The sequence below is a fragment of the Ursus maritimus genome, unplaced genomic scaffold (genome assembly GCF_017311325.1).
Source record: "Ursus maritimus isolate PB19 unplaced genomic scaffold, ASM1731132v1 scaffold_24, whole genome shotgun sequence".
Taxonomy (NCBI): domain Eukaryota; kingdom Metazoa; phylum Chordata; class Mammalia; order Carnivora; family Ursidae; genus Ursus; species Ursus maritimus.
This window is the reverse complement of record NW_024424897.1, coordinates 21,551,354-21,578,721: the sequence shown is the minus strand read 5'-3', so window position 1 is coordinate 21,578,721 and position 27,368 is coordinate 21,551,354. Positions and strand designations below refer to the sequence as shown.

Here is a 27,368-nt window from a genome sequence, read left to right as displayed (position 1 = left end):
GTGAGGCCAAGTTGAAAATCACTGGAGCCGGGGCTTATTTGTCTCACATAATGAAAGAAGCAGGTGGTTGCTAGTGTTGGGCAAGTGGCTCAGTGATATTTAGGCCAACTTCTCAGTGATGCTCTCGACCTTTCCTTCCTGCTTTGTTGCCTCATGGTCAGAGGACAGCTATGGTTGACCCTCCACGTTCAAAGCAGGGAGATAGCAGTAGGGAGGAGGGGAGGTTAGCCCATCCTCGTTTATAAACAAATCACAGACTGTCCCAGAAACCTCTTCAGCAGACTTCCCCTTAGATGTCATTGAACTGGGCCACCCCCGGCCACAAAGGAAGCTGGGAAAATGGGCAACAGGATTTCTGATAGACCGAGAGGACCAATCAGGCTCTATGAGGAGGGATTGAGTACATTGTTACTCCCAAATCGGCGAGTGGTAGAAAGAAAGGAAATAAGGAACAGATATTGAGGGGGGCAGAATACCCCACCCCAAAATATGCCACTTTGGCATTAGGATGATTTTGAGCTCAATTCACATAAAAAAAAAAAAAAACCAACAGATGCAAGAAGGGTATTCTAGTCTCACCCTTTTCTCCCCCTCTGAATACAGGAGACAAAACTCCCATGTGAAAAATGCCTTCCTGGTACCAGGAGAAAAGGAACATTCGATGGGGAGTCAAAGCTGAGAGATTTCTGTACAAACAGACCTTGTTAAAAATAATCTTTCTCCTTCTCTAGCCTCTCCACACATTGCCTGTCTTTATTCAGTGTAGTATAAAAGTATTCACAACTTGCCACGTTTTTAGGTCCTCATTTCCTTGCGAGGCTCCTGGGTCGCGTAAAGCTTACATAAATGTGTGTGCTTTTCTCCCGTTGGTCTGTGTTATGAGCTCAGTTCTCAGGCCCCGCTGAAAAGTCCTAAGAGGGAAGAGGGAAAATGTCAGAGTCTGCCACTGCCGCTGTTCCTTATTCTCTCTCTGGGTTTGGAAGCTCCTCGTACACACGTCAGTTCTGGAAGACATCACGGAACGCCTGCGGAGACACGTATCAACACGTCCGTGTCTTCTTCTAGACCAGCAGTTCTCAGCTCGGGAGGCCCATGAGAAATGCCTGGGGAGCTTTTGAGAGACCCCAGCCACAGAGAGTTGAATTTCATTGATCTGGGTGAAGAACAGGCTCAGTGTCTCCTTCAATGAGCACAGTTCTTAGAACACGAGGCACACAGGAAATCCTCGTGGAACAGATGAACGAATGGCAGAGAATCTCTGCCCCAGCCTTGTCGACCCCCAGCCTGCACGACGCACCATCCCCCGGGGTTCCCCCTTCCTCTCCATTCCTTCTCCACTGAGCACTGCCCTCAGCCACCCTCAGTTAACCACAAGTATGCTCCCCTGTCTACACACATCGCCTGCTTCTCTTGCCGCTGCTGGGCTGGGCACCCCCGTCGTACTCTCTCTTGGTAGCCGCCCTCGTCTGAGAAGGACATCACTCTGTCAACAGCCAGGCTCGCTTCTTGTGCCTTATTTAGCTAAACTCCTGCCCAGTGTGAGAGAAGAACCGTTGTGAGGGGTAGGATTCCAAATGTTTGCTATTCCACATTCAGCCACAGTCCCAAAATGGACATCCAAGGATTCAGTGGCAGAGTGCCTAACAAGCGACTAAGAAACAACCCACAGCCAGAGTTTTCGCTTCTCCTGCCCAAGTGTAGACAGTGTGTCTTATCTGATTTCTTGGACAAATGTTGAGTCTGAGAAGGGCCCCTGTTGATGTCACAAGAATGAGTCCGTGGTGAATGTCTCCAGAGATGATATCATCCGATATCAGCTTCTGGCCCCCATCACACTTCTGAAACTGCTTGTTCAGAGGTCACCTCCAGGGCCAGCTTCGTGGGCACACGGCCCCGGGCAGTCCCACAGAGCCCTGGGCCCCACGCTCAGGAGGGCCCTGCGCTTGGTTTTACAAGTTGTTGTTGCAGTTTCGAAATTCCTAAGTTTTTTAACAACGGGGCCCTACATTTTCATTTTGCCCTGGGCCCTGAAAGTATGTGTCTGCTTCTGGTCACTCATAGTCTCTTACAAAATCCAGCAAGGTTTTCCTTCTTAGCAGGGTCTCCACGGCACATGACATCAGCCTCCTTCGTGCAAGAAAGGAGGTGTCCTGTGATGCCCCACTCCCCAGCTCCCTTTCACTGCATTAGGAGAGGGTGCTGTAACAGGGTTGCTTGGGGTGCAAAGGATGGTTGAGATCAGAGATCAAGAGGCCCTGGGGAACGAGCCCTCCCTGGTTCCCAGATATGAGGGAGACTTAAAAGGACCAACTTGGGAGCCCAGGGCTCCAGCAAACAGAGACAACCACAGTCGGCTCCAACCCACAACAGAAAATCAGCCAGAAAACTTGTAGGTGACCATATCAGACTCCAGACACCTTGAAGAACTCCTTCCAGCTCCTGGAGGGGCCATCCACGAACGGTGCAGACGACAAACGAAAACTGAGCCACAGTGCCCTCTACCAGGCAAAAGCGGCGGGCACCAAAGCTTTGGGAGGAGCCAGAAGATGAGGTCTTCTGGAGAAAGACAAGTTTTCCAAGGAAAAGGCTGAGGGAAGTTCATTTACCACGGAAGAAGGTGGCCCAGGGCACAATAGAAGGACAGAGAAGGAGAGTGGGGGAGGGACAGAATTGGGGAGACAGCTGGTGGAGGCAGTGGCTGTGAGATGGGGCCCACCCTAATTCTGCTTCCCCCGCTCCCACCCCAGGCCTGCCAAGCCGGGATCCTTCTGCAGGGCCAGACTCTGGGCAAGTGGCAGAGGTTCTGGAAGGCAGTCTCAGCCCTGTCTCAGAGAGCAGGGACAGAAGATGGCGATGTCAAGGCCTTGGGAGGGGAGCCTGGGGCAGAGAAAGGAACTGGGGCCTGGTCTCCCCATGGCAGAGTTCATCAGGGTCCAGGATCTGCCCTGTCTTGGCATCTCCTGGCCAGGCCATGGCTCAGGTATCTGACACCTGGGGCCCGGAGTCACATGCCAGGAAACCGAACACTCTGGGGCCCCAGCCCCCAATTTCCAGCAGCTACGAGCAAACAGGGCTTCTGGAGGAGGAAGCAGGTCTCCAGCTGGGAGACAGACTACTTCCGGGGAGAGGACACAAAGAAGGCTCTCCCACCAACAGGGGTGAGAGGTTGAGAGGAGGAGGGAGAGGATGGGGGAGGAAGACCAGGGTGGAGAGGACAAAGCTGGGGCAGGCAGAGGGGTGGGTGCTCCAGGAAAAGGGGGAGATGGGCATAGAAAGCAGGCCTTTGTCACCTAGCCTAGCTGAATGCCCTGAAGTCCGACTGCTGGTCTGTCTTCCTTGTCTCCTTCATACGAGTGCCAGCCTGGCCCTCTAGTGCCCACGGGGCCCACCTGGCAGCCACCCAGGTAGGCTGGCAGAAAAAGACTTTATTCCAGTAAGAGAAATTAATACATGGGTGGCAGCAGAGACTGGGAAGGCCCCAGACCCAGAGTGACCAACAGGGCCTTGGACCAAGAGACTTCATAGATTAGCCTTCCAGAAACAAAGAAATGCTACAAGAACCTTGAGCCCCGGGGACCTTTTACCCAAAGGGCCTGAAAAAGGAGCCTTAAATCCCAAAGAAGAAGCCAAAGTCACCCAGACCTGAGTGAACCCCCAAAGGAAGGTCCCAGCCCACAGAGCCCCTGTGGGGGACCTCCAGATGACAGAGCTGGCTGTGGGGGATGGAGTTCTCTTGACTCATTCTTCCTTTGTGGGGCTTTTCTTCCCCAGCTCCTACTCCACTCCAGGACTATGCCAACCTTTCGCCATGCTCCCACCAGCCAGTCACCTGCTGTCTCTCCTGCTGGTGATGGGCACAGGTGGCACGGTGCCCAGGCCCTGGGGACCTCCTCGGGGCTGCTATGCAGCCGAAGAAGCTGGTGAGCGGACGTTCCGTTGCAGCCAGGCGGGCCTGAGCGCTGTGCCCACCGGCATCCCCAACGACACACGCAAGCTCTACCTGGATGCCAACCGGCTGGCATCCGTGCCAGCTGGAGCCTTCCAGCACCTGCCTGTCCTGGAGGAACTGGATCTGTCCCATAATATCCTTGCCCACCTCTCAGGGGCCGCGTTCCGGGGCCTGGCGGGCACACTGCGGCACCTCGACCTCTCTGCCAACCGGCTGGTCTCGGTGCCCGCAGAGGCCTTCGTGGGCCTGCAGATCCAAGTGAATCTGTCTGCCAACCCGTGGCGCTGTGACTGTGCCCTCCAGGAGGTGCTGAGGCTGGTGAGGCTGGCACCGGGCACTGGTACGGGCATCGTGTGTGGCCCCGGCGCCCGCGCAGACTTCGTGGGGCAGGAGTTCCTGCCGCTGGTGGGGGAGGAAGAGCTGTGTGGGACGGGGCGGGGCGGCGCCCAGCGGAGCACTGATGTGGCCCTGCTGGTCACCATGGGGGGCTGGCTGGCGCTCGTCGTGGCTTATCTGGCCCACTACGTGTGGCAGAACCGGGAGGAGACCCGGCGTCCCCTCAAGCGAGCCCCGGTGCTGCCCGTGCGCTCCGAGGACTCGTCCACGCTCAGCACGGTGGTCTGACGACCCTCCGGCCCCCTGGCCTACACGCCTCCCCCTCTGCCCGCCCCTCTCCTCTGACCCTCTCTACCTCCTCTGCAGCCCCATCCCATCCCCCGAATTCCACCCCCTTCCTCCTCCGTCTCCCCTAAAAACCCCAATCTCTCTCTCTCAACCAACACCCTCTGTAGTGCCTGGCGTGTTTGATGCCTACTCTGTGCTCGACTCAGAGACGCAAATCTCCCAAGTCCACAGTGGTGGGGGGGACAGCACAGGGAATGACAGTAGACTGTACGACAGCCCACGCAGAGGGAGGGGCAGCGGCTGTGGGAACACAGAGGAGGAAGCCTCTGCCTGGCTGAGTGATCTCCAAGCTTCGCTGTGTGAATGTTTGAACTGACTCTTCGAGAATGAGAAGGGCTTTGGGCAGGAGAAGGAGGACCCCGGCTACGAAGTGGTGGGCGAAGGCGAAGAGGATGCAAACAGCTTGGAACGTATGGGCAGCAACGACACATCCCTGGGGGCTGGAGTAGAGGGTGCAGAGAGAGGCGAGGGGAGGCTGGTCCCGGTGGGCTCCTGCTCTCCTCTCTCCACCTCTTCTGAGAAGCTACCCCTCACTTCCTGCCTCTCTCTTGGCCTCAGGCTCCTCTCCCTCTGCCCTCTGTTGGGGAGCCCCCTGGCTTAGGGGACCCTGCTTCTTTTCCCAGAGATGCCCCATCTCTCTGCTCTCTCCTTTATACACGGACAGGCTCTCTGAACCCTTTCCCTTGGGAGAAGAGTGGTCTCCTCTGTGTCTGAGCTGAAGATGGGTCACTGGGTGCTGGAGGGGGATGTGGACTTAGCAGGTCTCCCACCCCCAGAATATCACTGGACATCTAAATAAAGTCACTTTTACTAATGTCCCTGATCTCTTCCTTATTGTTCATCTCATGGAACGCATGTGACCTGACGATGAGGAGTGGGAAGGTGTTGAGCTCTTTACAGCCTCTGCCACTGCTTCGGCGATGGGTGCTCCCACTGGGCTGGATGCCAACCCCTCTCTCCCCTCCTACCTCCTGGCTCCTGACACTGGAGTCTATCTGCTAGGGATGCCAGGGCTGATGAATTAATGATGATAGAACCAGAATGGAGGGTGGGAGGAGGCTGGAGGGAGGACAAAGGGGGAGGAGGAAAGGAGGGCAATGCCCAGCATCAGTCATCAGCTGGCAGCCTCCAGCCTTCTGGAAGGGGCATGGGAAGCAAAGGGAGAGGGGAGCTCTTCTCCTCTTGGCAATCTGTCTTTTCTCTCAGTGGGAGTCTGAGCAGGGGGTACAGAGAAACTAGACGTGCTCAAAGTTAATGAAAGAATTCCTGGGGTGGCCAAAGGAGGGGGGCCCTGTGAGATATCCCTATCATCAAATAGGCTTGAGAGACCAAAGGGGTCAACACACCCCATCCCTTGCCCCCATGTAGGGTGATCCAGCCATGCAGCCTCTGGGGAGGAAATAGCTGTTTTGGGGAAGCTCATGGAAACCCCAATAGAAGCTGAAGACAAAACCACTGAACCAGGGTTCCACCCAGTTTGAGGCAGAGCCTGTGGTAGACGGGGTGGCCACTCAAGGAGAAGCAAAGTGGAGCCCATCAATCCTCCCCAGTCCCTCTGATCCACCCTGACTTCCCTGTCTCCTTTCCAACACCCCCACCCCTCCTCTTGCCATCTCTGAGGCTCCCTCCACCACTCCAAGGTTGGTCTCCCTCATATCATCCAGGAAGCTTCAACTTGACTCATCTCAGAAAAACCTGGGACCCCCCCACCCCATCCTCTTTTCTCAGGAGACATGGGCCTCCCCACTTTCAGGGGGAGGGAAAAGAACTAGGGTGTGGGAGGTTTCAGGATGCAGTTCAACCTCCAACCCAGCCACACCCTGGCCTGGGGTTTGGAATCTTGGCCCCAACCCTATCGAACCCTCCATCAGTTTCTCCCCTGCCACTGTCTGTCCCTCTCTGCTCACCTACCCGTTTCTGAAATCAGTCTGGGGCACGTCTCACTGGATGCTGGGAAACAGACCGTGTAGACCCACGAGAGTGGGAGGCTGGGGAACAGGTGGGGCCCTGAGACTGTCATCTATGCCCATCTCTGGAGCCTCATTTGACTTCCTGTCACCCCAAGCAGCAGAAATGGCATCTTTAAGATCTGCAGAGAATCGGTTCCCCCATCTGGACACCTAACACCAATTCCCCGAGGTAAGCTAGGGTGGGAAAGGATCCAGGGAGGGAAACTGTGCCTGGAACCCAGGTCAGGATGGGTCCTAGAGCTCGGGATAGTAAAAGTGATCTACTAGCTCTCCCCTTGGCCCCCTCTGGCTCAAATTCCTTTCCCCCTTGGGATCTAGGGCAGGAGAGGGAGGACAAGGGGGGGCAGATGATGGGGGAATGGGGACGGGGCAAGAGAGATGATTCATTGGTTCCTCTCCCCGGGGAGAGACCCCTTCACCCCAGTCAGTTGGGGTCCCTGAGTCCGAAATTGGTGGGAAGGGGGCATCAGAAGCTATAGCTTCAGCTCGGTGCGTTACAGGACACTGGACAGAGCGGAGCCTCCACAGACTTGGAGATGCTTCTGCCCGGAGCCACAGTCGCTGAACCCCTAAGCCCTTCCCTCTGCCCCCTGCCCTCTGGGTCGTACTTGCCCACCAGGCAGGCAGGAAGGGGTGGCGCAACCGGTTTCTCTCCCATCCTTCTCTCTACCGGGGACCAAGCATCATGGGACCCGTGTTCTGAGATGCCAAGCAGGCAGCTGGACGGTTTCATTTTTGCTGTCTGCTTCTCACACTTCTGGCTGGTACAGATGCACTCTGTCAAAACCAACACTCCCACCGGGCTGTGCGGGAGCCAGGAACCAAGCTGCCAGGAGCCCAGAGTCCAGCCACATATCGGGTCCACAAGAACCCGGGAGCTCTGGGGCAGGACCCAGCTTGGCATCCACGTGCAGCATCCTGGAGCCAGCGGGCTGTGGGTAGGGGTGGGAGAAAAGAAGTCCCTCACTCAGCCCTCGCACCACCAATTTCTTCCCGCCCTGTGGAGCAGAAGCCTGGAACAGCCCCGAGGGAGCTCCCAGTCTGAGGGGGAGAGACATGAACCTCACTCTCAGGGAGCTCCCAGACCAAGGGAAGAAGTAGGATCTTTTTCCTTTGAGGAGCTCTGAACCTGGGGAGACCAAGACCTACTCCCCACACAGAGACCAGAGCATCTACAAAGCCTCGTTATCTACAAAAGGAAGTGAACAGGGAGCCAACTGTGGGTACCCAGGAGCTGAGAGAGGCAGTTAAGGAGAACTGGGTGGGGCGCAGCCCCCACCCTTCCTGTCCTGGGCTCACATGCAGACACTTCGAGTGCAACGCTGAGCTCTCCTACAGCGGGAGGGCATATCAGCCTCAAAACCAGAAGCTCCCCGACAGCTTATTCCAAGGGGAGGGCTGCACCTCCCCCATTAGACTAAGATGAGTTCCGACTACAATCAGTTTCACCTCATCTTGCTGGGACTTTGTCACCAGCAACCTCACTGCCTATGAGGAACGGTGTCCCAAACCAGGAAGACAGAAAACCAAGCTGGGTGAGGCCTCGATCTGCCAAAAGGGATGCCAGCACAAGCCCATTCATTCGTTCGACATTTATTGAGTTACTACTACATGCCCAGCACTGCAGATACAAAGATGAGGCTTTCCCTCCCAGCTCCACCCTCTGCCCAGTTCCCCTGTCTTCAGCTGTCCCCCCCCCACACGTGGGACTCTCCTGCTTCTCTATCGCAGCCACTCATGGTGACGGGGTGCGCCCCCTCGCCCTCTGCAGGATCCTCAGTGCCCACCAGAAACTACTGTAAGGAGCTGAGCTCCCGGGCACCCCACGCTAGACCTGCCCTGATCATATTCCCCTGGGGAGGGGTACCTGAGGAAGGGCACAGGACGCCAAGGCCCAGAAGGGGGCTTCTGTGCCTGGGGGTGGGGGACCCGCTGAGTGAAGTCATGTCGAGGAGGTGGAGCGGGGTAGGGTCCTGGTCACCACTGTCCTGCGCCCAGAGCTCAGTCTGGGCCTGGGCCGGGAGCACACGGACTTTCAGGCGCTGCGGGTTGCGGTGGACGAGGAGCGGCTGGCGCTGAAAGGCCTGACCCGGGGACAGCGGCCGCCCAGCTAAGGGGTGGTGCTGCGGGAGTAGGGGACACGGCGGGGGCGGGGCGGAGGCGCCGGGGGGCGGGGCTTGGGCGGGGCGAGCGGGCTTTCTCAGGCCGGGGGCGGGGTGATAAGGGAGACCCGGAGCGGGCAGGAGTCCTGGGGCCAGACTGCGAGCGCCGGGGGCGGGACCCGGTGGAGATGATGGGGAGGGGCGAGGCTAAATAGGGCAGAGGCGGGGTTTGGTGGCCTGGGCGGAGCTAAGGGCGGCTAGGGCGCGTGTGGGCTCCACGCGGGTGACGGGCCTGCTTCTCCAGGGAGATCTCAGCGCACTGGAGGGAGGCTTCTTTGAGCTAAGCGAGGGACTGGGGCCCTGCCCTGACGGAGTCTTCTCTCTGAGCGGGGAGAACTCTCCCCCACTTCAGGGACTTCCCTGTCTCTCCAACTGGAGGAGTACTTAGCTGATCACTTCCCATACTCTCCCAGGTGGATGGGGCCCTGGATCTTAGTGAGCCGGAGATTCTGGGGATCCGAGGGGCAGAGCTGAATGACTGCAGGAGACTTCTAGTAAACTCAACCCCATACGGGCTGGGTACATGGTCTACCTACTAAGGGCTCTGCATGGTGAGGGTCGGGAGCGGGGTTGGGGTCCCTCCCTGATGTGACTGGCAGGTCCCCTGGCTTAGACCCAATGGTACCAAGCCAGGCCTGCAACATAATTTATGGGTCTCTGTGCAAAATGAAAACTACAGGAGTTCTTGCTTAAAATGATTAAGAATTATTATTCCGCTAGCTGTGTCCGTGAAGAACGAGGTCCTTCCTGACGTACAGAACTGGTGAGGGGCCTGGGGGTTGCAGGACAGGTGTGAGGGGTGACAACTAGGGTAAAATAGAGTTCGAGCACTAGAAGTGTTGCAAGAGCTCATGCAGCTCCACCCCTTCAGTCACAGATGATGTCTCTGGCCCAGAGAAAGGAAGGAACTTCTCCAGGGCCACACAGCAGGCTCCTGGCAGAGCTCTCTATGGTATTCAGGTCTCCAGACTCTTAATCTGTGCTCATTTCTGCTCAACTCTGGTACCAATGGGCAGAGGGGTTCAAGGCTAGGGGCAGGGGCTGGAATTTAAAATTGTACTGCAGACCACCTCTGAAGCTGGTGGTACCCCAAATGCAAATCCTCCCATGATATTTATTCTCTGTTGTGCAAATGGGGACGTCCCTGGACTAGAATTTCATCTAGGGGGGTGGTAGGGCTCTTCTGTCTTCATTTCAAGCTGCTCAAGGACTTTCAGGTCGGAGCTGAAGGCTACCTGGGCCCTGGCATACCAGGGGATGGACTTCTCTATACCAGGGAGCACAATGCCTTGTCACCACTCTGTGCCCTCTATGCCACCCCCTCCATTCTTCAGGTGCTGGCCAAGAACACCTGACTTTCCCTGACCAGGACTAGGGAAAGCAGAGTGGGCCTTTGTATAGACCCAGAGTTGCTGGTGAAATGGAGAGGCACTTTGGCTCCAAGTTCTCTTGGAGGCAGACCTTCAAAGGCTCCATCTGGGACCCAGTATCTTTTACAAGGATCTAGGGGCTCTGTCCCATCAAGAGGGGCCTAGCAATCATAGCCAAGGAGGAAAGCTTCTCTTTCATCAACCATGAAGTGGACAGGAGCTCCAACACCTGTTCCAGCTGCATCTTCAGGGGCTCAGGAAGAGCTGGGGTTCTGGGAGAATCAGCTGACAGAGGAGGCATCTCTGGATTTGGGCTGGAACAGGCAGTGGACTCCTTGCCCATACCAGCCTTGTGGGTCGAGGGATTGGCAGTGGAGGGCTGGGGGCAGTGAGGGCCGACGCCTTCAAGTTCGACACACTTCTTGAGTTCTTCAGCACAACTTTGATTTGAATAAGTGTCACAAGACCTTGAACTTGTGACAAGTGTCACAAGACTTGTCTACTCAGCCAAGAGTTTGGAGGTGTCTTGGGCTCCAAAGCTGATTTGGGAATTTGGGAAGAAACCTCAAAGTATTTTAGGGTATAAGAAAGGATTCGGTGCCTGAGTAGCTCAGTCAGTGAAGCATCTGCCTTTGGCTCAGGTCATGATCCCAGGGTCCTGGGATCTAGCCCTGCATCAGGCTCCCTACTCAGCGGGGAGCCTGCTTCTCCCTCTCCCTCTGCCTCTTCCTTCTGCTCGTGCTGTCTCGCTTGCTCTCTCTCAAATAAATAAATAAATCTTTAAAAAAAGAAAAGAAAAGAAAAAGGATTCTGGGGGTTTTATTTTGTTCAGAAAGGAGAATTTATAGAAGTATAGCTCACGGTCTGCAGTCTGCACCCCAAAACTTCCTACCTCCCATGGGAAATATAAAACGCAATGCCCCTGGGGCATGTTCTTCCTGCCCCTCTACCACAGTCAGGCTTCCACTCCGGCCTGTCCTCCCCCCAGCTGATTCACCATGTTTCACTCACAGGAGGTCTGGCAGTATGTCTGTGCCAGCTTCTTCCCATTCTTGCCAGGATCAGTACCTCACACCCTTCTGAACTCCACTAGCCTACCCCCTCTCTGTCCTGTTTGGCCCCTTCCTAAGCAGAAAATCAACAATAATAAAAGGAAAATGGGTAAGGAAATAACAGTCTGTCCCAAAGCCTGCGTGCACTCTAGGACATTCAGGTTCCCAGAGAACAGGTGGCTTCCTCCCCTAGGTCAGCTCCCTTCCCTGATCCCCGTTTTCTAGCAACTACACCCAAATCACAAGCTTGGTGCCCACATTAGAGGTGATTATCGCATTACCTCCCCTGAGTGACCACCAGAGGGAGATAGAGAGCAGAACCCGCCGCATACAAGGCACCATGCACCACCCAGCCTCCTGTTCTCAGTAAGTCGCTTTTAATTGACCTAAAGAGTTCTTACAAATTAGTCTAAATTAAATAACTTCCAGCACAATTTAAATTATATCCCAGATTCCCCTGATTGTAAACCAAGACTCTGAGGAGAAGGAGCCTCGGGACTCTGAAGGGATTCTCTGGCCTATCCCCAAGACTCCTAGATAGGGGGACTGGAGAAGTGACAAAAAGACAGGGTATCCTGGATGGGTGGAAGGAGCAGCACAGTGACAAGGCTGACATGGATGTTTTTCTTCCAAAAGCACAAGATCTTCAACTTGGCTGACCCCGCAATCCCTTATTTCTTCTTTGCCTCGAACCCTCAAAGCCGCCTTCTTGGAACACCATTAGGCAGTGTGGGGAATGGTGCAATGGGACAGAGGTGGGATGGGGTGGTATAAGGAGAACGAGGACAGGCCTGGTAGAGCCCAGAGTGAATGAAAGAAGGCAACAGAAAGGAAAGGAGCAAAACTTCCGGGTCTGAGGAGAGAAAGCTGGCTACAAGGACTTTTGAGGTGGCTTCTCGAAATCACCGGTCTCCAGGTCTTTGGAGGATGGCCTGGACTGCAAACGTGGGCCTGCAGCCAGTGGAAAGAGGGTAGACGCCAGCGGGAAACTCCCAAAAGTCTCACTGAGGCAATGGTGGGCCAGTGGGAGGGTGGGGAAGGGGGGCCACCTTCTCTGGAGCTGATTAAAAGATGAGAGAGTGCACAGCCCAGGACGATGAGCTGGTTGACAGTGGCATCGCATCAAAGCACTGATTAAGAGATACAGAAAGGACAAGACAGGTAGAGATGGAATGAATACAGCACATACACCTATTTCTGCATACCTGCGCCCATGTGACAGGGACCGAATGACTAACGACAGCCTTCCCACACATCCAAGCCCTTGGCTGGGGCTATTGGAGGAGGAAGTACTAGACAGTCACACAGGAAGGGCCTGGGGGATAGGAAGGAAGCTGATAGGGGCCAGGGACCAGACCCCGGGAGGTTTTGTTTTATGACACAGAGAAGAGAGATCTGGGAGCATCTGTCATATTGAAGGACACTTTGGAGACAAAGGTTTAATTCGGGTCTTAGGAAGTTTTGCCGAGCATGGGGTGATCTGATCTCGGCATTCACCACCAGCCCCTCAGAAAACCTCCAGGGAAGACCTAACTGCTCTTCATCTCATGATTTTCTTTTTCAGAAAGAGAGAAGGGGGGCGGGGGGGGGCCTGGTGGCTCAGACAGTTAAGCATCTGCCTTCAGCTCAGGTCATGATCCCAGGGTCCTGGGATCAAGCCCTGCATCAGGCTCCCTGCTCAGCGGGGAGTCTGCTTCACCCTCTCCCTCTGCCTCTCCCCAGGCTTGTGCTCTCTCTTGCTCGCTCTGTCTCAAATAAATAAATAAAATCTGTAAAAAAAAAAAATAGAAAAAGAGAGAGAATGGAGTGGGGAGAGGACAGAGGGAGAGGGAGGGAGGAGAATCCTAAGCAAGCTGCACGGCCAGCTTGGAGCCCGATGCGGGGCTCAATCTCACCACCCTGAGATCATGACCTGAGCTGAAATCAAGAGTCCAACACTTAATCAACTGAGCCACCCAGGCGCCCCTCTTCCCGGTTTTCAAGGCTGCATTTCCTTTTCGATGAGTGGTACTGAGGAGAGCCTCAAAGTTCGAGCATGAAGACAGATTCAGGCGACATAGGCATAGACACATAGATACATATCCCAACACGATAGGAGTCTTGCTTGGAAATGTCTTGATTTGTCATCTAGAAACCCAACCTCGTGCATAAAGTCCCCTTTAAAATTCCCGTCAGGCACGGACTTCAGAACAACACTCAAGGCAGACATGCCCATTAGCCTCGCCACTCACTCCGCTCGGCCTCTGTCTGTGTGGGTACAACACTCCAAGAGGAGCCAACGCGCTGAGCGGGACACAACAGGAAACCACTTGGTCTGTGTCTGTCTCTGCCTACACAGACATAGGCGGCTAGCGGGGCCATTGATATTTCTTTGTGGCTAAAACGAAGGGAGGGAGGGAGGGAGTGATGGGCAGACAGACCAGCAGAAAGATGAAGGACAATGTTTCAGCCGTTCTGCTTTCTGCTGGAATCTGTGGACACACAGGATTTCTTGTCCCCTTATCAGGCCCACAAGGCCTCGTCATGAATCCTAGATGCTTCCTGATGACCCTGATGATGACAGAACAGAGATGCCTTCCCTCATGACACATCAACGTGCACACACACACCCCACTGCCTCTGTTGCCCCTCTCCCAAAGCTGTCTTCCTTCCTCTCCACTCAGCCCGTCAAGCCAACCTTCGGTGGCCACCTCTCCCTGGTCTGGCTCCCTCCGCCCACGCTGGCACCTGCCTGGCAGCTCCCGCCCCCTCAGCCCTCCGGAGGCCAGGGCCCAGGGCCTGGGGCAGGGCACGCGTGGAACAGGTTGATGCTGTTCTCCTGGAAGTGGAGCAGGAGAGGGGTGGGGTCACCGGGGCAGGCGGGGTCCCTGGAAGCCTACATCCTTGCCTCCAGAGAGGCATAAAGCAGTAGCCCATCCCCGTGAGGGACAGTAGCTCTCTCAACCTACAGACTGCGTGAGTCCTGGGCCCTTATCCCAGATCCGGCCGCTGCACGGGACCCGGAACTGCTCTCTGGTAAGAGCTTGATGACAGCAGGGGAGGAGGGGGTGTTCTAGGGATGAACAAGAACACAGGTGGGAGGAGACGGGCCTAGGAGTCCCCTAGAGCCCAGGCGAGTAGGTATCTTCATAAGCCTTGGGGGGAGAAGTGAGAAGGGGTCCTGTGAGCACCTCTCAGGGAGGGAAGAGACAGAAGTCACCTGATCCCTTCCCACGGGCATCTAGCTGGCCCCCCGAGGTTGTCCTGTCACATCCTGGCCCACCCGGGAATGAGGGGTGAAAAAGGCACCTTGGAGCCATGTGATTGGCAGAGGGCCCATGCACCTGTGTGTGTGGCTCCCGCTTCCCTGACTCTGTGAGGCACCCACGGGGGCGGCGAGACAGTTCCAGGCTAGCTGGTGTGTCTTCTCCCACCCACGGCTGTGCCAGCTGGCCACCCAGCCAAAGCACCTGGACTCGAACCTCAAAGGCTACGAAGTTCAGGCTCTTGCAGACCCCACATTCTCCAGGGCCCTCTCCCCCCAGTATATGTCTCCCAGGGCCACGTTCATTCACTCATCTCTTCATTCATTCTTTCCACACACATTTGCCAGTCTCCCGGCTTGCACCAGGCCCTGTGCTCGGTGCTGACGCTGCAGAGATGACTAAGACCCATTTCCTGCCCTCTGGGAGGCCACAGTCGAGTAGGCGAGAGTCAGGTGAACAGATCATAACAACATGAGCCACATGAGGCCGCAGGTGTTTCGGAAGGGCATGTACCAAGTGCTCTGGGGACATAGGGTAGAGTCACACCAGCTGCCTGAAGGGGAGTGACAAGGGAGTCACAAAAGAGGTGACCCAAATTGAATCTTAGAGGATGACTGGGGATTCTTTAGCTTGGGAGGGAGTGTGTTGCAAGCAGAGGGAGCCAAGGCAAAGACGGAAATGCCCGGATGTATTGGGCAGCACCGAGGGAAGTGGGTCTCCTCAGAGCCAGGAGCCAGGAGGTGGGCACAAGGGAAGTACAGGGTATGGGGAATTGACCCCCACCCAAAGAAAGGGCAACTGGGGCAGGCGAACCACATCTGCCTCCTCGGGCCCTCGGCACCAGGGGGGGCTGCCCGCCTCCCTGGCCTCCCCGGTCCCGGCCCTCAGAGCTCTCTGCGGAAGACAAGGTGGGCAGAGCTGTGTGACAGGAGCTATGCTTCCCTCACGAACGAAATGCTCCAGCCAGGCTGCAAGTCCGTGAGCAACACGGAGGGGTGAGCAAAGAGCCCTTGACCGGGAAGGCCTGGCTTCTCGAACCAGCCGTGTGGCTTCGGGCAAGTTGTCTCAGCTCTCGGGGCTGGTGTCCTCATGCTACAGTGGAGACTCCTGTGGCTGCTTTCAGCTCTGACACGCCGACAGTCCACACGTCTTGAAAGGCACCCCCTCCCCCAGAGCCAGGTGCTGTCTCTCTGCGAGGCCCTTACCATGTCCTGGTCCCTCAACTTGTCACTCTCCTGTCTCTCGCCCCCACCCCCACAGAGAAAATGACCATCTTTGAAAATGTCACCCGAGCCCTGGCTAGACAGCTAAACCCCAGAGGGGACCTGACACCCCTTGACAGCCTCATAGACTTCAAGCGCTTCCACCCCTTCTGCCTGGTGCTGAGGAAGAGGAAGAGCACACTCTTCTGGGGCGCCCGGTACGTCTGCACCGACTACACTCTCCTGGATGTGCTCGAAGCCGGCAGCTCGCCTTCAGGTCAGTGCCGGCGTGCGGTTGGGTCCTGAGGGCTGGGGGCCAGGCCCTGGCCTGCGAGGAGGAGCCCAAAGCTCCCTCTGCCCAGATGTGGTTTGGTGTCACATAGCCCACAGTTGTCCCAGGAGGCAGGGGAAGTCGGGGATGCCTCTCAGGCTGGCCCCTGTCGCCTTCTCGCTCCCGCAGACCCAACAGACTCCGGCAACTTTAGCTTTAAGAATATGCTGGATGCCCGAGTGGAGGGAGAGGTGGACGTGCCCAGGACAGTCAAGGTGACGGGGACTGCCGGGCTGTCCAGGAGCAGTACCCTGGAGGTCCAGACACTCAGTGTGGCTCCTAAGGCTCTGGAGACCTTGCACCAGGAGAGGTGAGAGTGACAGGGCTGGGGCGCTGCCAGGATGCGGTGGGCGGTGCTGGGAAAGGGTGCTTTGGGCCCTGAGTTAAAGGACAGGACCCTCACACTGACCTTCCCCTATGAGGTCATCACAGGGGAGCTCTTAAAGATGACCATTCTAGGGGTGCCTGGGGGGCTCAGTGAGTGAAGCGTCTGCCTTCGGCTCAGGTCATGATCCCGGGGTCCTGGGACGGAGCCCTGTATCCAGCTCCCTGCTCAGCAGGGAGTCTGCTTCTCCCTCTCCCCCTGCTGCTCCCCCTGCTTGTGCTTGCTCTCTCTCTCTTTCTGTCAAATAAATAAATAAATAAATAAAATCTTTAAAAAAAAAAAAAGATGACCATTCTATCCCATGAGTACATCTGGGCCATCCCCTAACCACTCCCCCCATCTTTCCACTACTTCCAGTACCACCGCCCTGCTCGCTCTCTCTCTCTCTCTCTCTCTCTCCCTCTCTCTCTCTCTCTCACACACACACACACACACACACGAGAAAGAGCATGTTCACATTAACTTGCTGTGTGACCTTGGAAAAGTCACTTCTCCTCTCAGGACCTGTTTTCTTTCCTGAAAAATGATGTGGTTCCTTGAAAATCTCTAGGGTTCCTTCCTGAACTATGACTCTATAAAAGGGAAAGGGTCTTATCTGCTCCCCACTGACGCTTGGGCACAGGGTTCTCTTCCCATAAATCAAGCCACCTGCCCAGTCCCATACATACACCAGACAGCCCTGGGGAATGCTGCCCCCGCAGCACAAAGGGTGTGGCAGATGCCATGTCGATGCTGGGCACCTCAGATGTTGGGCTTGCCAGGGGAACCCACTTTTAAGTTGTTAAGTAGTGGTTGAAAGAAGGGAGGCAGGAAGGCTCCCCCCACCCTCCGCCAACATGGGGCCCAATCCCACAACCCTGAGATCACGACCCAAGCCGAAACCAACCGAATGAGCCACCCAGGTGCCCCAACTATATCACATTTTAAAAGAAAAATTTTAAGGCAGTTGGAAATGAGGGCCCGGAGCTCAGGAGAGAAGTCAAGGTGAAGATCCCTGTGGGGTGGTCGGCCATATAAAGACGGAAAACTATAGGAATGGGGTACGGGGAGGGGATGTTCAAGGAAGTCCAGACAGCAGAGAACTGAGAACAGAATCTTAGAGAACGTAAAATTTTAAGGAACCAAAGAAACTAGCACAGAAGACAGAGAACGGATAGGAATTAGAAGGCTGAAAGCGGGGAGCAGAAGCATGGTGGCACAGGGGGACTGGAAGCCAGGAGCCCGGCCTGGGCCAGCAGGGTCAGTGCAGAGTGACAGAATGTGAATTTGGTGGGTGTGAGGTCGTTGGGATTTCAGTTGAGGAGTGGAAATAGAAGCCAAATGATAAAGAATTTAGGAGTGGACAGTGAGGAAGGAAAGACAGTGCGTGTGGGCGCATCTTCCGAGATACTTGCCAATGAAGCGAAGGAAAGACACAGAATGGCAATTTGAAGGAGTGGCAAGATCAAAGAACGCGTTTCTGTATGCCAGCAAGGGGGGAGGAGGAAGTGGTGTTAACAGCAAGAGAGAGGGTAAGAGATGGGAACAAGGGGCCCCAGGAGAGATGAACAGGACTAAGAACAGGGAGGAGGAAAGAGAGGGGAAGGCATCCCGAGGCAAAGGGAAAAGGGGGTAGGAGATACCACGGGGCCCTGTTCCGGGCCAGGAGCCATGCCAGATGATTTCCTAGTTTTGCCCCCAGCACCCCTGGAGGGAGGTGTCATTATCCTCATTTTATAGATGGGGCACCCCAGACTCAGAGTGGCCGCCTTGCCAGGAGGTGGGAGATCTGGGCTTCAGCCTCGGTCCCTTACTCCAGAGTCCTCACGCCTCTCCCCAATGCCACCAGGCCTAGCTCCTGACCGAGGGAGAGAGGAGCGCGTGATGACCCAGGCGGGGAGAGGTTCTGACCCATCCCTTCGTGTGTCTCCTGCCCCAGGAAGCTGTCAGCCGAGCACCCGTTCCTGAAGGAGATGCGAGACCGAGGGGAGAACCTGTATGTGGTCATGGAGGTGGTGGAGACCGTGCAGGAGGTCACTCTGGAGAGAGCCGGCAAGGCCGAGGGCTGCTTCTCCCTCCCGTTCTTCGCCCCACTGGGGCTACAGGTTTGGTTCGCACACACATGCGCGCACACACACACACACACACACACTTACATTTAGCCTCTCCTCAGAAGCCGCATTAACACATTAACTTTGCCCGATCGGTGCCTACCCAGGATACTGAAAATGACCCACTCCTTCTTCCTGCTTTTCAAGATTCAAGGCCCCTGTCAGCCAGACACAAGTCCTCTCTGTGGTCAAGAGCGCCCCGTGTGGGCAGATCCCTGTGCCAGACGCCACAGGGAGCCATCAGGGAAGGGGAAACTCATAGTCGTGGGTGACCCCTCCTGGTGTTCCCAGTGCACAGGAGAGACATCCCTGCTCTCAGAAAGTTCTCGGTCTCATGGAGGAGACACACAGGTTAAAGCCCCAAGAACACAGGCTCGGAGGATTCGATGTAGATGAGTAATGCTCTACATACCTAAATCTAGTTTGTATAAATATCCAAGGGGTGAGTTGGAACTGAGTAGGGTTAGTCATGGAAGGCTTCCTGGAGGAGATGAGCATGGGCCAGAGGGCAAAGAGGAAGAAGGAATGGGGCCTGTGGACACTCTCAGGTGGGATGGAGATGCCCAGGCAGGTGATGGAGCGGGTCCACCCAGTTCCTTCGTCTGTCTGAACCAGGAAGAGAGATACACATTGTGAGAGGGATGATGCAGAAGGGCTCCGAAGTGCATTCCATGGCGTCCAGACCGGACGGAAAGACAATCAGGGACATGAATGTAGGGTTTTCCACTTCTTATCTCCCCAGAGGTGCTCAGGCCTGCCCCTCCACATGCCCCTCCCTCACCCCATGTCTCAGAATCTCTGCAGGTTCATAAATCCTCATTGTCTGATCCTAGGGATCCATAAACCACAAGGAGGCCGTAACCATCCCCAAGGGCTGCATCCTGGCCTTTCGAGTGAGACAACTGATGGTCAAAGGCAAAGATGAGTGGGGTGAGCAGACACTGGCATGTTCTCCCCTCAAGACAAGAGTTACCCTCATTAGCACTAAGGCATCCTGGTCCCCTCTGGTGGCAAGCCTGGGAATGAGTGCTGGAACGTACTACACTGCGGCCCAGATGCCAGGGACTGAACTGCGGGGGCTGCTCTGGAGAGGGAGTGAAGGAACCCCTGGGCGCTGTGTTAGTTGGCGGAAGGGGGCACAAAGATGAATAACCACAGCTTCTGCTCTCGAGAAGTCCATGGCCAACGGAGGAAACAGACCCAGATACCAGCACTAGGACGCAAGGCAGAAATAGCGTTGAACTCGGGTTTACAGAGGAAGAAAAGAGTTTTCAGCAAAAGAGGTGGAGCAGGGGATGAGGTGGGGCATCTGGGAACAGGGACCTAGCCCTTAACAAAGCCCATGGACTTGAGAAGAGAGAAGGGAAGGTGGGCAGCTGCTAAGGGTCCTCCTGCTCTGGCCTCTCTTGCACCTTACAGATATTCCACACATCTGCAATGATAACATGCAGACCTTCCCTCCTGGAGGTGAGTGAAATTGCTTCCCCCATCTTTTGCCCAACGCTGACATTAGCTGCTAAAATCCTGCACCCTCTAATAGCATATACCCTAATCCCTCAAGGAGCCCCTCCTTTTGTTTCCCAAGTCCCTTTATAAAAATATCTGTCCTCAACTTGAGGACAGGCAGACAGAAGCACATAAATACTGCCCTAGAGAGACAGAGAAGCAGAAAGAGACCGGAAGTCAGAAGCAGAAGCAGAAATAAGACTCAGAGATACTGTGTGTTCCCAAAGGGGGGGGGGTGAGCTAACATAATCTCCGTGTGTTTTTATAATGATCTCTGATAAAGCTGCCTTGACATCCGCTCTAGATAAAAAGGCACAAATAGGTTTTATGCTGACATAGGTACATTGTTTCTGTCTTCCGAAAAGCCAGAGGAGAAGTTCACCCATAAGTGTTTCCTCCCGTTTCTTTTTTTTCTTTTTTTTAAAGGTCTATTTATTTATTTTTTTATTTTAGAGTGAGAGAGCGAGCACAAGTGAGAGGGGCAGGGAGAGGGAGAGAGACTCTCAAACAGAGCCCGATGTGGGGCTCCATCCCAGGACCCTGAGATCAGGACCAGAGCCAAAACCAAGAGTTGGGTGCCTAACCCCCTGCGCTACCCAGGAGCCCGTTTCCGCTCCTTTCACTGCAACTTTCTTGATGCAGAATTTTATTTATTTATTTATTTATTTATTTATTTATTTATTTATTTATTTTAAGGATTTTATTTATTCACTTGAGAGTGAGCAAGAGAGAAAGAGAGCACGAGCAGGGGGGAGGGGCAGAGGGAGAAGGAGAAGCAGACTTCCCACGGAGCAGGGAGCTCAATGCGGGCTCAGTCTCACCACCCTGAGATCATGACCTGAGCCGAAACCAAGAGTTCGATGCTTAACCGACTGAGCCACCCAGGTGCCCCTCGACGCAGAATTTTAAAACTCCAATCTTTTCCTCCTCTTCCCTGAAGGACTGACGGGGGACATGGAAGAGCAGATCTCAGCAAACAACGGTCCTCAACACATGGCAGAAATTCCAATAGCTTAGGGAAAAGTGGTGGCAGGGGGAAGTCTTTGGACAGGGTACCCAGGTGGTCTGTCCTGGAGGGTCTCCTTAGCTGTAACCTGTCCCACGCACATCTGCTGCTCTGCTCCCCCGCATCCGGGATGGTTGAGTCACTGAGTCACAGTGATGCCAACTCAATCAATCCAGGAGCCCCTTTTCACGTTGCATTAGCTTCTCTCCTGCCCCTATTCCTGCCTCCTATGAATGCAGCAAGTGTAGCTTTAAGATAGCTGGGATATCCCAGGACAGGATGTATTTCCTAACCCCCATTAATGTTTCATCTTCTGGGCATGGCTACTGTTTTGGAGGAGTACATTCTTGTCTTTTCTTTTCCCCCCTCAGGTATCCTGGCATCTGAGGCTGGTAAGGAATTTTCTGAGTATCTCCCAAGACTTTGGCATGAAGGCAGTGGAGTGGAGGGAGGGAAAGACAAGTGCAGAGTCCCAGGTCCGGGCGATTGGAGCCACTTCCAGGAGCTTCCAGAAGCTACTTTCCTGGACATATTCTTAGGATGCCGGGTCCCTAGAGGGTCAGGCCAAGATTCCAGCTAACCCTGATCCACCCATATCCTTCATAAAGACCCACCCATCCTAGCCTTCACTCAGTCACCAAAGTCCTTCTTCTTTGTCGAATAACTCATAAGAAGGGGAAATAGACTCCCCTTCTCAACTTGAAGCTGGAGTCTTAGAGAAAGGGAAGTCAATTGTCTACTGTCACAGGATGGAGCTTGGGAGCCTGGGGAGAATCAACTGCCCACTTAGATGATGACATGGGTCCTGGTCCACCTCTTTGCCCTAGACTGTCCCCCACAACACCTCAAGTCAGGGCTTGTGGAAACTTCATAATCACATTCCCTGGCCAAGAAGAGAGGCCAGGCTCAGGCTGGGAGCAGAGCACAGGGACCTCGGCCCCTGAGGGGGCTGAATGGGAAGGCTGCCAGATGGAGGGCTCTTGGCTTACCATGTTCACTGTCTCAACAGGGGAGGAACATGAAGACTTCAAGACACTAAAAGAAGAAGTTCAAAGAGAGATCCAAGAAGTGAAAAAGCTAAGCCGGGTAGGGCAAAGCTCCCTGCTCACCTCCCTCAGCAAACTTCTCGGAAAGAAAAAAGAGCTACAGGACCTGGAGCTCACGGTGAGGTCCCAGAGGAAGGTTGTTGGTGGAGGTGTGCGTGGGTGTCACAACTGGCAGGGGACCTGACATGACAGAAGGGGGTCAGCGGCTAGGAGAGAGTGGGTGTCTTCCTTGAGACTGACCAGGTGCCCCCCAGCCTGCCCGCTGCCACTGCCCTCCTTGTGCCTCTGGAAAAGGGCACACAGGGCAGATTCCCTCAAAGCACCTGCTCCTGGATGACGGACAGAGGTAGGCAGCGGGCCAGCGGGGCCTTTTCTTGGGAAGGGAACTGGAACCTTTCCAGTTCCCAGGCTCAGGGAACAAGAAATCTAGGAGTCCAGTACTTTTCAGAACTTGACACCTTGAAAAAGAAACAAGGAAATGAGAGATAGTTAACACTTCTCAAGGGACTATAATGTGCCAGGCATTGTGTTGGGCCCCTTACCCATGTTGTCTTAAATAGTTGCCCACCTTTCCCCACAGCTTGAAGGGGCTCTAGACAAAGGACATGAAGTGACCCTGGAGGCACTCCCTCAAGATGTCTTGGTATCAAAGGAAGCTATGGGTGGCATCCTCTATTTCCTCGGAGCCCTAACAGGTAAGTAGAGAGTAAGGTCTTCATTTATAAACCTATTCAGTGATACGAATGAGTCACTGGATGAATTCCCAGATATATGAAAAAATGAATGAATGAATGAATGCATGCATGCATGCATGCCAGGCAAATTATACCACAGTTAAAGTAGTTTATATTTAAAGAAATTGGTTATAGGGCCACCTAGCTGTTGGTAGGTTGGTAGAACATGCAACCAAGGGGTTGTGAGTTCAAGCCCCACGTTGGAAACAGAGATTGCCTTAATAAAATAAAATAACAAAAATTTTGTAAAAAATTGTTTACCTTCCTAAGAATTCATCTGGGCACCTCGGATAACCTGAGAAGGTGGCTGAGTCTTGCTGATAGAGGTTGGGAAGTAACCCTAGTTGTAGCAGCCACATATTTCAAATTTCTACATATAGCTAAGTTCATTACTTTTTTAAAAGATTATTTTATTTATTTATTTGAGAGAGAGAGAGCAGAGTGAGAGAGAACAGGAGTGGGAGGGTTCAGAGGGAGAGGGAGAAGCAGGCTCCCGGCTAAGCAGGAAGCCCGACATGGGGCTCCATCCCAGGACCCTGGGATCATGACCTGAGCCACCCAGGTGCCCCGAAGCTCATCACTTGTATACGAAAATTTGTTAGTTTTAATTTCAGAGCGTAACGCCTTTTCATCTTGCCCTGAATTCTCTTCTTCCCTCTGCATGGAACATTGCCCCACTTAGAAAAACTCTCTGGTCCTTCAAGAGTAAGCTGAGATGTCTGTCCCCTTAAAAAGCTTGCCCTCAGGGGCACCTGGGTAGCGCAGTCGTTAAGCGTCTGCCTTCTTCCTTCAGCTCAGGGCGTGATCCCGGCGTTCTGGGATCGAGTCCCACATCAGGCTCCTCGGCTGGAAGCCTGCTTCTTCCTCTCCCTCTCCCCTGCTGTGTTCCCTCTCTGGCTGGCTGTCTCTCTGTCACATAAATAAATAAAATCTTTTAAAAAAATTAAAAAAAAAAAAAAAGCTTGCCCTCAAATGCCAGGTCCGAAGTAGACCCCTCAGCTATCGCTCCCTTAACGCCCTGCGCTGCCCCTGCACACGGCTTTGTCTTCTCCACTAGCCTGCAAGTTCCCTGAGTCCAGGGGTAGGATTTCTACCCCCAGCAAAGGTGCCTACAGCATAGAGAGGCTTTCAACCTGGGATCACTGTGTGGATTAATTAATGCTGAAATTCTAGAAGTGTATCTCTTTGGAGTCTCGAGTCCCCTTTGCACGAGCACCACACATCTATGTCTCTGCTTTTTTTTTTCCCTCCAGAGCTAAGTGAAGCCCAACAGAAGCTGCTGATAAAATCGATGGAGAAAAAGATTCTACCCGTGCAGCTAAGGCTGGTGAGAGAAAACAGCAGGTGCCGGGGAGAGTTTGGGAGGGAGTCAGCTGGAACCAGTGGAAAGATACAGACTTAGCCTAACGACAGACTGTCCTGGAGAGCCTCTGTCGCAGGGCAGGGGCGCGTGCCCAGGGCTCATTTGTCTCCGTGCTCTCCCTTGTATGCTATTTCGCAACCAGAGGTAGAAGAGTGGATTTCTGGGCAGTTATCTGGGTTTTTCAGCTTTGAGAAGACAGAAAACCCTGGCTTTGCTAATTCACAGCCAAATGATGTGAGCAAATCTTTTCATGTCTCTGAGTCTGTCTCAATTCACTCCTCTGTAAATTAGGGCTTAAAAAAAAAAAAAAGTGCTGCCCACCCTACAGAGTAGTTAGTTAAAAGGCCCACATGGAGTTATAATGTAATGAAAAGAGTTATAATAAGAGAAAAGTAGCCCTCTTCGTGGTTTTTATGAGTTAGGAGAAAGGAGGACAGGTTCCAGTTCTTTCTTTTCATGCTATTTTGGTTCCTTGCAGGTGGAGAGCACAATGGAACAGAATTTCCTACAGGATAAAGAGGGTGTTTTCCCCCTGCAGCCTGACCTGCTCTCCTCCCTTGGGGAAGAGGAACTGACCCTCACAGAGGCCCTAGTGGGGCTGAGTGGCCTCGAAGTGCAGCGATCGGGCCCCCAGTACACGTGGGACCCAGACACACTCCCCCACCTCTGTGCCCTTTACGCTGGCCTCTCCCTCCTGCAGCTGCTGACCAAGGCCTCCTAACTTGCCTTTTCCACCTGCTTCCTGCCTCCTAGTGCCTTCCCGACCTCACTGTGCTGCGTTCTTAACACGCTAGGCTGAAGATGATGGAAGCCCTAGCTGATCGCCCAAGATAAGCAATTTCCACTTGTCCAGCTCTACCTCTCCCCCTACCCCTTCAGCTCCACAACCCATCTGCTGATGCTTAAAGCCTTTAAAGGTGGAAAAGTTCAAATTTTTAAAAATATGACCCATTTCAGCAAAACCAAAAAAAATTAATTTCCTATCCTAATTCCTCCTGCTTATGCTTCCACAAATCGAGTTTTACTGGAATTTATGGAAAATATTATTTCACTTTGGATGAAATGTCTTTTGGTGTTTTTCTTAACTTCTGCCAGAAAAAAAAAATAGACCATCATACTACATATAGCTCATGTTTACATGAGTACTATTATACTGTCCACGGGCCAGCTGGAAAATGCCCAGAGAACTCTGAGGGTGTAGAATGTAGAATCCAGATTCTAAAGTGAGAAGATCAAAGCAGCTTGTCTTCAAAGAGGAGGGTTCAGGGACTCGGGTTGAGGGACTGGGACAGGCTTATTTGTGGTACAAACCCAAACCCAAACAAGAGTAAGACAACTTTCAAATATATCAAAAAGAAATTGCAGATAAGTCTTCGAAAAAAAATTTTACCCAAGAATAAGACTGACCCATAACTTTTAAAAAAGAAACTGTGATATCATCTTATTTCACCTTTCCCTCCTTTTTTTTTTTAAGATTTTATTTATTTATTTGACAGAGAGAGAGACAGCCAGCGAGAGAGGGAACACAAGCAGGGGGGGTGGGAGAGGAAGAAGCAGGCTCCCAGTGGAGGAGCCTGATGTGGGGCTCAATCCCAGAACACTGGGATCACGCCCTGAGCCAAAGGCAGACGCTTAACAACTGCACCACCCAGGTGCCCCTACCTTTTCCTCTTCTATCCTCAGTCCTGGGTGGTTGTGGGAGGAGGTAACGTGGGCTTGCCATACGGACCTGTGAATATGGATATTGCAATGTTATAAAACTAGCGGGTTCATACCATCCTTCTCTGCCTAAAGCTGGGTTTTAACACCTTTCACCAATTTCTTTTAAAGTATTTTTATGGATGGAATACTTTCTCCAAGGTTTTTGGCCCCAGGAGTCAGACTCACCCCTTTCTTGGCTACCCCCTCCCCCGTCTAGTTCCCTCACTCAACAAGAATTCATGACCAACTGCCAAAAGCTCTGTGTTAAGCCATCCTCCCCCATTCTGGGGCATCTTCTAATGCCTCACGACGGTGCTCAAAGACATCCTGAGTAATTATCTGCTGACCTGGTTGTTTTTCTCTTGTGATGTACACGTAATAAAGAGGTGAGCTAACACCCTAACTATCCAGAAGGGTAACTTCGTAAGGATGAACAACAAAGCTCACTTGTTTTCTGTTTTCTTCCTTTACCCTTCTCACCCACCTTCAGTGAGATACGGTGTTATGAAGAAGAGGCTTTAACGAGTTTATTCCAGCGATGATTCAAAAGTCCTGTTATCCATCCCGCAGCCCAAGAGGGCAGAGACACAGTTAAGGAGGAATTGGTCAAGGCACGTTCCCTAAAACCGGACAAAATGTTTTTCCTTCAGCAAGCAGTTGTTTAGCACAAGGGGCTATTTGCTGGAATAGTATGACAAAGGGGGAGACAAAGAATATCCTCTCTCTGTATGAATATAAAAACTACAGTCAAAACATATTCTCTGCCCTCTTTGATCTTACAGCAGGACTAGATTGTCTTGTAGGGTCTGACCTGGTTTAAAACTTAGGACTTCCATCTACAGAAGAGAGAAAAGTTCAAAGATAGGGAGTTTTTGTTTTGTGTCTTAAGAAGTTGGAACTTGTTATCTAACTCCTGCAGAATCACTAGAGGATTCCTTTGAAAAATAAGTGGACAGGATTTCTGGTTCGATTTCCTTCCCCTGGGGATTCTTAGATTCTCTTTAGGTGCGCTATTATTGCGCTCCCCGTTTCACTACAACGTCTGTTTGGATGCAAACAGGCGCCCCGACGGACTCCCTTAAGTCTCTGCCAATAGGGGCTTCCACCCGCTTTCCTCCGGCCTCACAACACGCGGCAGAGCACAGCCCCCAGCCGACCACATTCTGGAGCTGTTTTTAATAACTCTGCGCCCCGAACGTGCTAGTTCTGGGCCGTACCTAGAGTGGACCCGTATATTTTATACTGCAGTGCTTGTACACAAACGCACTCTCCCCCCATCCGCACTCCCAGGCTGCAGGGATTTTATGCCCTTTTTTCAGCACTTGCTAAAATCTGACAGGAAATCTGAATCCCAATGAGTTTCCCCTACTCCCCGGTTCGGTGCTCACATCCCCCTTTTCGCAGCTTCTTCCCTCGCGCCGGATGTACTGGGCGGCGGTTGAGTACGAGCCTCAAGAATCTCGACCGAGACCCCAAACAGGGGGCTGGGGGCGGGAGGGAGGCAGGGGGGCGCAGACTGAGCGAGTTGGGGCCCGAAACTGCCCGGCAACTCATGACGTCATCACGCCCTGC

General features: G+C 53.6%; 2 protein-coding genes and 3 long non-coding RNA genes across 10 annotated transcripts in view; 3 read left to right on the top strand and 2 right to left on the bottom strand.

The window, feature by feature from the left end:
- LOC121104999 overlaps positions 1-787 on the top strand; it is a 1,119-nt gene extending 332 nt beyond the window's left edge. The window contains exon 2 of the long non-coding RNA XR_005837403.1: positions 604-787. This is a non-coding gene — a long non-coding RNA (uncharacterized LOC121104999). The remainder of the gene's footprint in view (positions 1-603) is intronic.
- LOC121105000 overlaps positions 1-8,724 on the bottom strand; it is an 11,214-nt gene extending 2,490 nt beyond the window's left edge. The window contains exons 1-2 of the long non-coding RNA XR_005837404.1: positions 8,471-8,724; positions 701-911 (exon numbers count right to left, since the gene is read on the bottom strand). This is a non-coding gene — a long non-coding RNA (uncharacterized LOC121105000). The remainder of the gene's footprint in view (positions 1-700; positions 912-8,470) is intronic.
- On the top strand, positions 3,276-5,445 carry LRRC3C (leucine rich repeat containing 3C). The gene has a single exon (XM_008689342.2). It carries the CDS (start codon positions 3,701-3,703, stop codon positions 4,571-4,573), a length of 873 nt encoding a protein of 290 aa, XP_008687564.1. The 5' UTR covers positions 3,276-3,700; the 3' UTR covers positions 4,574-5,445.
- GSDMA (gasdermin A) lies at positions 6,255-25,153 on the top strand. Of its 6 annotated transcripts, XM_008689303.2 has the most exons (12): positions 6,255-6,273; positions 6,702-6,772; positions 15,693-15,911; positions 16,095-16,275; positions 18,269-18,434; positions 19,274-19,370; positions 19,860-19,907; positions 21,324-21,344; positions 21,962-22,116; positions 22,579-22,693; positions 23,986-24,059; positions 24,574-25,153. In XM_008689303.2, the coding sequence occupies exons 3-12, from the start codon at positions 15,698-15,700 to the stop codon at positions 24,814-24,816; spliced, it is 1,314 nt and encodes a 437-aa protein (XP_008687525.1). In that variant the 5' UTR covers positions 6,255-6,273; positions 6,702-6,772; positions 15,693-15,697; the 3' UTR covers positions 24,817-25,153. The 6 variants fall into 6 exon arrangements, with proteins under 6 accessions (XP_008687525.1, XP_008687553.1, XP_008687546.1 ...); XM_008689324.2 differs by lacking the exons at positions 6,255-6,273; positions 6,702-6,772 and adding an exon at positions 14,148-14,202; XM_040640678.1 differs by lacking the exons at positions 6,255-6,273; positions 6,702-6,772 and adding an exon at positions 14,910-15,018.
- On the bottom strand, positions 22,125-27,368 carry LOC103661638. The gene is made up of 4 exons (XR_005837405.1): positions 27,185-27,368; positions 26,281-26,416; positions 25,758-25,824; positions 22,125-22,456 (listed from the first exon to the last, which is right to left on the bottom strand). It is a non-coding gene; the product is annotated as an uncharacterized LOC103661638 (long non-coding RNA).

What these genes read in the sequence shown, in the direction of transcription:
- GSDMA (XM_008689303.2), top strand. Translation starts at nt 15,698, where the DNA reads ATGACCATCTTTGAAAATGTCACCCGAGCCCTGGCTAGACAGCTAAAC. An exon ending in TCGCCCCACTGGGGCTACAG is followed by an intron (nt 18,435 to 19,273) that starts GTTTGGTTCGCA and finishes GTCTGATCCTAG; the next exon opens with GGATCCATAAACCACAAGGA. An exon ending in CAAAGGCAAAGATGAGTGGG is followed by an intron (nt 19,371 to 19,859) that starts GTGAGCAGACAC and finishes TGCACCTTACAG; the next exon opens with ATATTCCACACATCTGCAAT.
- LRRC3C (XM_008689342.2), top strand. Translation starts at nt 3,701, where the DNA reads ATGACAGAGCTGGCTGTGGGGGATGGAGTTCTCTTGACTCATTCTTCC.